Source organism: Ovis canadensis, chromosome 19, assembly GCF_042477335.2.
Source record: "Ovis canadensis isolate MfBH-ARS-UI-01 breed Bighorn chromosome 19, ARS-UI_OviCan_v2, whole genome shotgun sequence".
Taxonomy (NCBI): Eukaryota; Metazoa; Chordata; class Mammalia; order Artiodactyla; family Bovidae; genus Ovis; species Ovis canadensis.
In genome coordinates, this window is record NC_091263.1 from 16,303,894 (window position 1) to 16,317,341 (window position 13,448).

The 13,448-nt window shown below is 44.9% G+C and overlaps 1 protein-coding gene across 4 annotated transcripts in view; it reads right to left on the reverse strand.

Annotated features, from left to right (window-relative positions):
• NEK10 (NIMA related kinase 10) overlaps window positions 1–10,347 on the reverse strand; it is a 278,135-nt gene extending 267,788 nt beyond the window's left edge. For 2 of the 4 annotated variants that reach the window (XM_069561145.1, XM_069561144.1), the window contains exon 1: window positions 10,106–10,347. Coding sequence is in view for 1 of the 4 variants with exons in the window: in XM_069561142.1 (XP_069417243.1) it covers window positions 10,106–10,143 (38 nt within the window). In the remaining 3 variants the exon portion in view is untranslated. Of the gene's footprint in view, window positions 1–9,891 lie in introns of all 4 variants that reach the window. The other 2 variants (XM_069561142.1, XM_069561143.1) reach the window with 2 other exon arrangements.
• Window positions 10,348–13,448: the final 3,101 nt, after the last annotated feature.

Genomic DNA, 13,448 nt, shown 5'->3' on the forward strand with positions numbered 1-13,448 from the left:
TGAGAACTAGGTAGGTGGTGAGTTTTAACCATCACACGGTGCCAAAGGTGCAGTTATAACAGAACTGCCATTGGCCGAAGTGGCGTCAGTGAAAGGCAAGTATTGTCAGGGCCTTGCTCCCGGGTCAGCAGGCTTGACAGCTTCCCTAGCACAGTTTGTTCTTTAAACAACCTTCTGCTTTCTGTTTAAACAAGCGCCTGGGGGATAAAAGAACCAAAAATAAGAAGAACATCCCGACTACCTCCCGCTCATTCCTCCGAATGTTTACTGTGCAACTGCTAGAGGTTAGACGGCTCAGCAGGAAAGAATCTTCCAGTTCAGGAGACACGGGGTCCACCCCTGGGTCGGGAAGATCCCCTGGAGGAGGGCACGGCAACCCACTCCAGTGTTCGTGCCTGGAGAACCCCAGGGACAGTGGGGCCTGGCAGGCTACCCTCTGTGGGGTAGGAGCAAAAGAATTGGACACGACCGAGCGACTAAACAACATCATAGGTTAGACACGACTCTAAGTGTCTGCTTTCATCTTCTTCTGGTGAATCTAACCCAAGGTGGACTGAGAGTGCTGTTTCATATATACACCGCCATGAGTAAATTAGCTGGCTAGTGGGAAGCTGCTGTAAGCACAGGGAGCTCAGCTCGCTGCTCTGTGAGGACCTGGAGGCGGGATGGGGCAAATGGGAGGTCCAAGAGGGAGGGCATATATGTGTATATACAGCCGATTCACTTTATTGAACAGTAGGAACTAACACAACATTGTAAAGCAATTATATCCCAATTTTTAAAAAGTTAACAGGAATATATGACAACAGACATCAGTGTCATTTTCCTATTTCCCATTTTATTAGTAAGCCTTTTGTGACAAAGGACAATGCTACAGATGGGACAGAGCTCCTATGGGTCCCCTCAACTGCCCCTGCGTGGCATTTGTGCCGGTGCTCAGGCCTGTGTGGCTGCTCACACAGGCCTACTTGGGACACAGTGCAGAGGATGCCTCTGTTAGAGAAAGTGAGCCTGAGACCCATGTACTAAGTAGTGACACTGTAAAGGGAAAAAGGTCCAGGTGGTTTGAAGAAAGACTTTATATTAACCAGTTGATAAAAACAACTAAAGCAGCACGTCAAATTTCTCTTTATTCACTGACCTCCAAACATAGTAAGATTACATTCAATTCTGATACTGTGTGACAGAGAAAGGTGACAATGATATTCATTCATTCCTTCAGGAAACAATTTTTGATCTCTTTTTATATGGCAGACACTGAGGCTACTGTATTGAATAAGACATGGTGAAAAAAAAAATGCATTCCCCCACAAAGTCAGCCTTCATGGAAATAAATCATGATAATAAGTGAGTATGCATTCAGCCCAACCAACCAGACCCTCAAAGAATAAAGAGAATACCAGATGAACACATCGATGTTCATAACAAACGGCAGCACTGAATTACTTTCTGAGCCACAAAATAAAATTGCTTCATCTAATCATATTTCCTTATTAAGTGCATATTTAATTTTTTGTGCTCTGTGCACAAGACACTACTGGAGGCTTCAAAAGCATCTGTCCATAACTCAGCATGTGCAGGCAATCAGGAATGTGGAGGTTAAGCAACATGAAAGTGAAAGCAAAGTCGCTCAGTCGTGTCCGACTCTTTGCAACCCGTGGACTGTAGCCTACTAAGCTCCTCCGCCCATGGGATTCTCCAGGCAAGAGTACTGGAGTGGGGTGCAACTGCTGATATTTGGGCCTTAAAAAAAAAAGAACAATTTCTTATGGTTCAGCCTAATGCATGGAAGTAAATAGGAACACTAGAAATGTCAAAAAGCAGAGAAAATTAGTTTCCCAAGGAGGTTATAAATTGAATGGGTTTAAGGGAAAGAAAGCCCAGTGGGGGCTGATGAAAGAGCTCTGGAAAGCTGTGTGTGATGGGTCTGGAGCATGGGGTGGTGGGTGGGGTGGGGTTGGGGATAACAGGGAGCAGATGAGCTGGGCTGGACAGCTGATGCTGACCTCCTGGGCTATAGCCAACACTTGAAACAGAAGACTCAAATAGCCTCAAATCAAGAGCAGCCCTTGGGCATGAACCTGGGGAGAATGACACTTCCTCTTCCTCAGGCCCTCACTCATTAGTCTACCTTTCTACTCAGTGTGGCTCCTGTCTGCCTGCATCTCTGCATCCTCACCGCTTATACCCTCATCCGCATCACCGCCCCCTGCAGGAACCCCCCGGTTTCTGAACTGCAGGAACCACTTCTTAAACGGACTCTCAACCTCCAGTTTCTCTCTCTTCCCAACAACAAGGCTGTTCTCTGCATAGCATCAAAAGCATTTTTTTTTTTTTTTGGTATAAAATTGACCAATTGAGCCTTCATGGGCTTCCCGTTTCTCTCAGCATAAAAACAAAACATAAGGAGTGTCCTATGAGATGAAGCCTCAGCTCTCAATAGCTCCACTCAGACCTGGGCCCAGACGCATTTTTCCTGGACTGAAGGGTCAGATTAGTGCTAAAAGACCTGGAAGGCTCATCCATCTCAAGGGAATTTTCTCTTATCTCCATGCCTTGAAGCTCTTAACAAAGAGGCAGATTCCAGCAATAATTCAATAAAGATGCATATCTGGCTCCTTGAGTTTACTATATACTAGTCAGGGATGTGAGTGACAGAGAGTTTGCTCACCCACAGCACCCAGCACAGCGCTGCTGGTTTATAACAAAATGGAAGCGCTCAATCAATGATTGCTGAATGAACGAATGCACAGACAAATCCCCAGTGAAAGTGACTGGGAAGCCCCAGGTGTAACTGGAGGACCGCTGTCTATAGACGGAGAATAAAGATCATGAAAAAACTCTCGCAAAGGACATGCCTGCCCTAGCTGACCAGCGTCTAGTTCTAGAATGTTGGTTTTACCAAAGTCTCTTTAAAAACACATGGAAGCCACAAAATAGTGTTAAATAGGAGCTGCCTCAAACATACACGAATGGGACGGTAACACTTCCTACAGGAAAGATGTGTATTGGCATTGATGTCAAGCGTAGCCCATGTACACGCATACGCACGTCGTGTGAATGCCGTGGTCTCCGCTGATGAGTGCTAACAGGCTTGGGGCAGTGAAGTCTTCTTGCTACATGACTGGGATGCAGCGGTGGTGCAGGAGACCTGGTGTCTACTTGCCCGCTGAGTGACCTCAGAAACTCCCTGGGCCTCTCTGATGATTAGTTTCCTCATTTACAAGAAAACAGAAACAATAATATCCCCATTATAAGATGGTAGTCGGGATTAAATAAAAATAAACTCTTTTAAAATTGTCTAGAGGATTTCCCTGGTCCAAAGATTAGCGCTTACACTGCTGTTGGTCCAAGTTCGATACCTGGTTTGGAAACTAAGATTACCGTGTGCTGCACGGTAGGGCCCAAAACAAAACAAAACTAGAGAAGCTGTCGGTAGCTAGCTCAGTTGTTGTTATGACAGTTTTTCTAAATACTATTATTGGTAATATTACTACTACATCAGCTTGAAGAGCTTGTCATGCTTATTTGAAGTCATTTACCCGTATTCACTGACTTTGGTTCACAAATGACAAACACTGACACAAAATGAAAAAAAAAAAAAACCACTGTTTTTAATGCCACAAATAGTCTTCATTTTAATTTGTTACTTCTGATGTTAGTTTGGATTTACTATTACAGGCACTTTGCTGTATTCATTTAATCCTTACACAACCCTGGGATGAGGCTAGGTTGTATCTTCAGCTCACAGATGATGGCACTGACTGAGTTTCAGCAACTTGGCCAATATCTCATATCTGGTAACAGTAACAACAATAAAAGCAAATCTTTATGGGGGCTTGTCCTGTGCCAGGACCATTCTGCTTCCATACATTAACCAATATTAATATAATTCTAACAAAGCTATAAGGCAACTACCTGTACTGTCCCCATTTCACAGATGAAAGAACTGAGGCCCACAGAGGTTAAGTAATTTCTTGGAATCACAGAGCTGTAAGTCCCTGGTGGATGAGCAGGAACTTAAGGCCAGGCAGGGCCCTCCTTATTAACTATACTAACTCTTCCTTTTGGCTGCATTTATCCTGCTATTTGCCTAAGTGAATTTTCTAGGTAAATGATTATCACCTTAATAATAAAATATTACTTCAGATACATTTTTCTCAAATCAATTAACAACTCCCTGTCATTTATGCAAAATACACTAAATATTGTGTGACTTTTTCCTGATGGCCCAGGATCAATGTTAAGGCTGCTGTGCGTTATCCAGTCTGCCTCTTGCTTTTATTTCAATTTTTGTAGAAGGGTTTTTAAGTCTCTTGTTTAGATATGTGCCATTTGATGGTCATTTTGTTGTTTTGATTCTCTTGGGGGTTATAAAGCTAGATTTCTTGTCAACTATAACTATTCCTAATACAAGACTGAATAAGCTCTGAATTCAGCTGGCCTCATGGGTGTGAGAGCATGACCTTTATGATGACTTGCAGATTTCAGCTGAGATGAAGGGAACTCTGACATCTAGATATGGATGAGCATCATTTTACCAAATGAGAAACCATCTATTTTATTCAGTGCTCATTTTCATGATTTTTTTTTAATCACACATGTCAGGCGGATATATGAGTATGGGTAGAGTTCACTTTCCTGTGGAAGACCAGGTCTCAAAAATGTAAGAATCATTTCCAAATTCAAGCCATATAACCTGTTCCCATGGTGACACTTTCTATCCCCCACATCCTGCTTTATTTTCATCTTTTATTTCTCTCTCCCAAGCAAAGAATAATAGAAACAGCTAACACAGGGCCCCCAACCCCCGGGCCATGGGCCAGTACCTGTTGGAGCCTGTCCGGAACCGGGCTGCACAGTAGGAGGTGAGCAACGGGAGAGCTAGCCAAGCTTCACCTGTATTGCAGCCGCTATATATCACTCCCTTACTACCTGAGCTCGCCTCTTCTCAGATCAGCAGTGACATCATAAATCCTGAAACCATCTCCTGCTCCTCCCCCACTGCTGCCCAGTCTGTGGAAAAATTATCTTTCATGAAACTAGTCCCTGGTGCCAAAACGGTTGGGGACTGCTGAGCCAACATGTACATGGAACTTCTACATACCCACCATCAGTTCAGTTCAGTGCAGTCACTCAGTCGTGTCTGACTCTCTGCGACCCCATGAACCGCAGTATGCCAGGCCTCCCTGTCCATTACCAACTCCCAGAGTTTACTCAATCAAACTCATGTCCATCGAGTCGCTGATGCCATCCAGCCATCTCATCCTCTGTCGTCCCCTTCTCCTCCTGCCCCCAATCCCTCCCAGCATCACAGGTCTTTTCCAATGAGTCAGCTCTCTGCATCAGGTGGCCAAAGTATTGGAAGTTTCAGCTTCAACATCAGTCCTTCCAGTGAACACCCAAGATTGATTTCCTTTAGGATGGACTGGTTGGATCTCCTTGCAGTCCAAGGGACTCTCAAGAGTCTTCTCCAGCACCACAGTTCAAAAGCATCAATTCTTTGGCGCTCAGCTTTCTTTATAGTCCAACTCTCACATCCATACATGACCACTGGAAAAACCATAGCCTTGACTAGATGGACCTTTGTTGGCAAAGTAATCTCTCTGCTTTTTACTATGCTGTCTAGGTTGGTCATAACTTTCCTTCCAAGGAGTAAGTATCTTTTAATTTCATTGCTGCAAAAACCATCTGCAGTGATTTTGGAGCCCAGAAAAATTAAGTCAGCTACTGTTTCCCCATCTATTTGCCATGAAGTGATGGGACTGGATGCCATGATACCCACCGTAGTTCCAAGAAATTTGTCTCTACCGATTCATGTAAGGCTCACAACAACTCCATTTTACATGCAGGGAAATTGAGGTGCTAAGATTAAGTAACACAGCAGAGGCCCTGTGTACAGCAGTGGTGGATCTGGAATTTGAACCCAGGCATCTGGGGTGAGACTCTGAGTTCTACAGATTCTGAGCTACCACCCTTGGGAAACTGGGCTTTGAAAGCACAGGGTCTTGGTTTTGCTCCCTGCTGGACACCCAGAAAACTTTTATCTCCTCTCCACCTCTTCAAGGGCTCCATGCAGTCTACTCTGACTGTCCTCAAAGTCTGTTTGGCTCAGACAGGCAGGGTGACACTCCAGGCCTTTCTTTACCTACTTGAGACTTTGCTGGTTATACTTTACTTTGCCCCATCCTTATCTGGCAGAGCACCTTGGCTTCATCAAATGCACACAAAGCTCTCACTTGAGCCCTTTACCTGTATCAGAGCTCTTGCTGTACACAGAAGTTTGTGATCAAGCAGTGCAGTCTAGTGTGTGAGCTTCCCAGGTGGCACAGTGGTAAAGAATCTGCCTGCCAGTGCAGCAGACATGAGAGATGTACATTGGTCCCTGGGTCAGGAAGACCCCCAGGAGGAGGGCATGGCTACCCACTCCACTATACTTGCTTGGAGAATCCCATGGACACAGGAGCCTGGCAGGTACAGTTCATGGGGTAGCAAAGTGTCAGACACTACTGAAATGACTTAGCACCATGTACACATCCAAGCAGTATGGTGTGACTGGGTTATAGGATGATGTCCTAGAAATTGCACTTGACTGAACTAGCTGATTTTTACCTGTTGTGAACTGACCATGGAAATTTCACAATTCCAAACTTCAGTGCTTCTTGTTCTACTCTTTAAAGACTTTATTCTTTAGCGCAGTTTTAGGTCTACCACAAATTTGAGAGGGAGGTATAGAGATTTCCCATGTACCCCCTACACACTAGCATAGCCTCCCTCACGATCAATACTACTCGCAGACGGCACAGTTATCCCCAAGGATGAACCTACAGTAACACATCATTATCATCCAGAGTCCACAGGTTACTTTGGAGTTCACTCTAGGTGTTATACGTTTTATGTGTTTGGACATAATGCATGTATCCACCATTATGATGTCATACAGAGTATGTAAAAATCTACCCTAAAAATCTTCTGTGCTCTACCTGTTTCTTCCACCCCACCCCCTGCTAACCCCTGCTAACCAATTATCTTTTCACTGTGCCCATAGTTTTGCCTTTTCCAGAATGTCATATAGTTGGAATCATACAGTATATAGCCTTTTCAGATTGGCTTCTTACTCTTCTTAATAATATGCATTGAAGGTTCCTCTGTGCCTTTTCATGGCTTAATAGTTATTTCTTTTTATTTTGCCTGTACTGGGTCTTTGTTGCTATGCGAGAGCGTTCTCTAGTTGTGGTGAGTGGGGGCTACTCTCCAGTTGTGTGGGCAAGCTTCTAGTTGTGGTAACTTCTCTTGTTCCTGAGCATGGGCTCTAGGCGCCCGGCTTCAGTAGTTATGGTGTGCAGGCTTAGTCACTCCGAGGCATGTGGGATCGTCTCCCACCAAGGACTGAACCCATGTCCCCTGCACTGGCAAGCACACTCTTAACCAACAGATCATGGAAGTCCCTGAATTTCTTTTTAGCTATGAATAGTATTCCATTGTCTGGATGCACCACAATAAATTTATCCATTCCCTCTCTGAAGGACATCTTTTGTTTGCAGATATCTGGTAATTGTGACTAAAGCAGCTACAAACATCCTTGTGAATGTTTCTAATTTAAAAAAAAATTTAACTGGAGGATAATTGCTTTACAGTTGTGTTGATTTCTGCCATACAACAACGTGAATCAGCCATAAGTATACATGTGTCCCCTCCTTCCTGAACCTGCCTCACTCCCACTCTCCATTCCCTCCCACCCCTCTAGGTTGTCACAGAGTAGCAGGCTGAGCTACCTCTGCTATATAGCAGTGAGTGCTTCCATTTTTTACCCATGTGAAAAATTATTAAGCTAAGGCACTATGCACTTGATATAGGTTATATCAAGTCATTTAGTCTTTAAAATAACCCTATGAGGTGAGTGTTATTATTATCCCATTGCACAGATAAAGAAGCCATAGACAAGGGGTCACAAAGCCAAATGGTTGGAGCCAGGATTCAAAGCCATATTACCTGGGTTTGAATATATCTGATTCAAAGTCCATTTCTTTTCATGTTTTTGTTAGCCATCTGTATGTCTTCTTTGGAGAAATGTCTGTTTAGTTCTTTGGCCTATTTTTTGACTGGGTCGTTTATTTTTCTGGAATTAAGTGGCAGGAGTTGCTTGCATATTTTTGAGATTAGTTGTTTGTCAGTTGCTTCATTTGCTATTATTTTCTCCCATTCTGAAGGCTGTCTTTTCACCTTGCTTATAGTTTCCTTTGGTGCAGAAGCTTTTAATTTTAATTAGGTCCCATTTGTTTACTTTTGCTTTTATTTCCAATATTCTGGGAGGTGGGTCATAGAGGATCCTACTGTGATTTATGTCAGAGAGTGTTTTGCCTATGTTCTCCTCTAGGAGTTTTATAGAGTTTCTGGTCTTATGTTTAGATCTTTAATCCATTTTGAGTTTATTTTTGTGTATCATATATGAAATGAATCGCCAGTCCAGGTTTGATGCAGGCTACAGGATGCTTGGGGCTGGTGCACAGGGATGACCCAGAGGGATGGTACAGGGAGGGAGGTGGGAGTGGGGTTCAGGATGGGGAACACATGTACACCCGTGGCAGATTCATGTTGATGTATGGCAAAACCAATACAATATTGTAAAGTAATTAGCCTCCAATTAAGATAAATAAATTTATATTTTTAAAAAAGCCCATCTCTTGCAAACTACGCTGTACTCTCTGTTTTCCATGTTAAATTTATGTCATATAACAGCAGCTACCATTAATATGATTATAGCATGAAATATAGATTGAGAATTGAAGTAGTTTTCAACACCAAGGATCTTGAAATCAAAGTAAAACCTGTAAATTCAGCATTCATCTTTCACAGGTAAAAGCTTTACTGGATGCCATGAAAAACAGTAACTTCTCCTTTTAGAGAATCACTCGTTTAACCAGTATTTATCGAGCCCCTGCTACACGCAGGGTACTCTGACAGATATGACAAATGGTGAGTAGGACAGACCTTGCCTCTGCCCTCCGAGTGTGTGTCTAGAGGATGAAGCAGACGCATGACACACACAGAGTGACTGGGGAGTGACAGCAGGGTTGGGGAAGGCACAGAAGTGGAGTCCACGGCAGGCAGAGAGCAGCAGGTCAATCAGCACACACCGGAAAGAGGCAGCTGTTCTAGGAACAAAGGCAGAACTGCTGAGCGAAGGCCTAACCAGGAAGTCTGGATGGCATGACAGGCAGTCTCGGCAGGAAGTGAAATGCCCTTATATGTTTTTAAAGAAACATCAATCTAACAATAGATGAAAAATGGATGAGATAGGGACAGTCGGGAAAGGTGGACCCTTGTTGAATTAAACGAAAATACTGGTGGAAATGATAATGCAAGAAGGGCGACAGTGAGGTGGGAACTGATTTGCCAGCTATGAAGAAGGCACCGCCTTCATAACTGGTGGAAATGAAGCAGAGGCAGTAAATGTCAATTGTCCAAATGTGGGTTTGGTGTCTTGGTGCCCCAGATAAGGAATCCAAAGGTGAGACACTCCGTGGGAACCGGGAAGATGATGTTTAAGCCTGCACACGGGTGGAGCTAACTCACACAGCTGGGTTTTGGGGTCTGGCGCGAGTGGAGCAGCCTAGGCTGAAGGTGGAGGTTTTCAAGGAATCAGTAGACATGTGTTGCCTGGAGGCATGGAACTGGACAGGCTCACCCACGTAGAGCAGAGAAGCAGAGGCAATGTCAGGACAGCACCATGGAAGGGGAAGGCAGAGAAGCGACGCCCGTAAAGGGTTTTATGAAGGAGTCTCCAGAGGTTTAGGAGCAAACTGGGAGAGACACACTCAGGCTTCCTGTAAACAGAGTAAGTACTTTAGGGACCTGAAAGGACCATCACGCATCGTCGATGACACTTACCGGGCATCCTTCCGCCCAACATCACCCGTCTGCTAAGAGACAGGCTCACAGTGACTCCCGCAAGCCCGACAGCCCGCACCCTCTGCCCTGCCTCCTGCCGAGGAGCGCTCACTGCGAGGCCGCAGGCTGCTCCGCAAGCACCCGCGGGCGTCTCTCTGGAGACCCTGCTGAAATCGCGAGCCGGCGGAGGGAGGCTTGTCTACGACTCACTCACCGCCCGGGGGAGGGCCCCTCCTTCAGGCCGATGCGCATCTCATCGTGTCTGCGGCGGTCACGCTGCTCTGGCTCGGGGGCCTGTCCTCCTAGCCCCCACCTCGCGCCCTGTCCCCTCAGTCTCAGGGGTACCGCTGCCAGCAGCACCGTTGGTGCTCCAGTCAAATCCTCCTTCAGGCCGCCAACTGTCGCGGCCTCAGCCAATGCCGACGCCTCTTGTTCCGCCCGTCGGGCGTCTCAGCCAGTCACTCGCGGCCGTGCTGCGGCCGTGGAGACGCGGACGCCGGCCTCAGGTTGCCGTAGCAGCGGAGAACGCGCAGGGCGGCGCGGCGCCGCGCGGGCGGGGAGGTGGGGCCTGAGGGACCTCTCGGTGCCGCCCGGCTCCTGTGGACTCGGGCACCAACCTTCGGCGTTTGAGATAAAGTTGGTGGGAAAGAGCAACTTCACTTTGGGATGCTTAATTTCCAGAACTGGTATGGACTAAAAATCAACTACCTTTCAAAGCAGATTTACTGTGAAAAGGATCAGTGCAACCTGCTGAGGAGCGTCCGTGTGACGTGGAGACACGTTGAACGATTCCGGCCCGCAGCAGGAGATGGGGACATGGTGTGAGCCGCGTGGACGCCTGCCACCCGCTCGTTTTGTGGGTTTGAGCGTCTTTCGTGAGAGCCTGAATCTTTTTATTGAAAAATGTTTGAATTTTATGACAGCTTAAAAAAAAAAAAACCACAAAAAAACAAAAAAAAACAACACCTCAACATCACATGGACTCCATGGACATGAGTTTGAGTTAACTCCGGGAGCTGGTGACAGGGCAGCCTGGCGTGCTGTAGTCCATGGGGTCGCAAAGAGTCGGACAAGACTGAGCGACTGAACTGAACTTCCTTCCTAAGGATGCATATTCATGCATCAATAGGTAATGAACATGAATAATGAAAAAACAGTAATGAAGGAGCTGTGCTCAAACTACTGAACTAAGACCAGGGTGGAATATCGCCCCATTTCAGAAAAACTTTGAATGGACTTGCCCATGAAAAGGGTCAAGAAAATGTATTAGAATTCACTTTTGTGAGGCTGTGGTGTTGGAGAAGCCTCTCTTGAGAGTCCCTTGGACTGCAAGGAGATCAACCCTGGGATTTCTTTGGAAGGAATGATGCTAAAGCTGAAGCTCCAGTATTTTGGCCACCTCATGCGAAGAGTTGACTCATTGGAAAAGACTCTGATGCTGGGCGGGATTGGGGGCAGGAGAAGAAGGGGATGACAGAGGATGAGATGGGTGGATGGCATCACTGACTCGATGGATGGGAGTCTGAGTGAACTCCGAGAGTTGGTGATGGACAGGGAGGCGTGGTGTGCTGTAATTCATGGGGTCTCAGAGAGTCGGATAGGACTGAGTGACTGAACTGAACTGAGGAACAAAAACCGCAAGAAAAAAAACAACAGTAAATAAAATTTTATTAGTGGAACCAAACTTCAGAAAACAAATGAAAGATACACAGAAGAGAAATAGATATCCCCGTTAAAGTGTTGAGAGGCAGACACAGTGAAAAAAGGCATTTAAGAGTATGGTGTCCCACACAATGTAGTATTATAGGCAGGACGTATGTATGGAAAAAGAGATTCAGAGATCTTTCAGTTCAGTTCAGTCGCTCTGTCGTGTCCAACTCTGCAACCCCATGAATCGCAGCACACCAGGCCTCAGTGTCCATCAACAACTCCCGGAGTTCACTCAGACTCACATCCATCGAGTCAGTGATGCCATCCACCCATCTCATCCTCTGTCATCCCCTTCTTCTCCTGCCCCCAATCCCTCCCAGCATCAGAGTATTTTCCAATGAGTCAATTCTTTGCATCAGGTGGCAAAAGTACTGGAGTTTCAGCTTTAGCATCATTCCTTCCAAAGAACACCCAGGACTGATCTTTAGAATGGACTGGTTGGATCTCCTTGCAGTCCAAGGGACTCTCAGGAGCCTTCTCCAACACCACAGTTCAAAAGCATCAATTCTTCGGGGCTCAGCCTTCTTCACAGTCCAACTCTCACATCCATACATGACCAAAGGGAAAAACCATAGCCTTGACTAAACAGACCCTTAGTTGGCAAAGTAATGTCTCTGCTTTTGTATATGCTATCTAGGTTCATAACTTCTCTTCCAAGGAGTAAGCGTCTTTTAATTTCCTGGCTGCAATCACCATCTGCAGTGATTTTGGAGCCCCCCAAAATAAAGTCTGACACTGTTTCCCCATCTATTTCTCATGAAGTGATCTTGGTTTGCATTAAAACTATTCTTGTATACTACCAATGGTGTCTTTCTAAAACTATATAAAGATGCAAAATCAGGGACAATGAAAAAAACAGAAAAAAAAAAAAAAAGCAAAGAAAAAATGGTGGTCTGATTTCCTCAACCTAATCAGGAAAGAATTTGAGAAGTGGTCTATTGTGCTGAGGAAGAAGCTGGACAACACATTTTCAGAACATCAATATGAACATGAGCTGTGATTCAAGTCTGTCACTTGGTCAAACAAACATGGGTGTTGGAAATTCCCCTGGAAAAAAGTGCACCCTCTGTTGCTGCTGGCCTTGGCATTGTATGAGGAAACTTCCTGAGTAGCTGGACGGCTTTAAGTTCTTGTGACCTCCTGGAATGTTCCCCACCAGAGGATCCTAATGTCTCACCTCTTTTCACACCTTAAATTAAGAGAGGCAACTGCAGTTGTTGGGGTAGTGTTTTCACAACCTTTCCCCTTACACTGTTGAGTATATTCACCATTATATTTATTTCTGAAAGACTGGGCAAATATTACTTATATATATATGGCTATTTTTTTCTGGATTCCACATAATAAACTATTTAATACTTAAACATCACTTATAGGTTTCTTCCTATTGGACTTCCTTATGTAACATGATTTACATAATTTACATATTTCCAAATATAGGTTTCCTAGGAACATGGGAAGCCTTTCTTGGTATTTTGCACAGCCATATATATATAATCACACTGGGTATGCTGACTTCCTGAAACATAGGGTTTCCCATGAGACATCAGATAAGTCTACTCTTATCCACAGGTTTGCCTAGGCAAACTTCTCTCCTCCACTCAGCTAGTTCCTTCATAACTGTTTGAAACCTTTAATCCTGTGTTCTATTTTCTTTTACAATTTTCTTAACTATTTATTTATTCATTTTATCTTATGATCATAGAGAAGGTTTCAGGTAAAAATAAACCCAAAATTATTTGTACTCAATGCTTATAGAAAAGTGACTCCAGCATTGTATCTGGACTCTTCAAGGGGTACTTATAAATCACATCGGAGAAGGCAATGGCACCCCACTCCAGTACCCT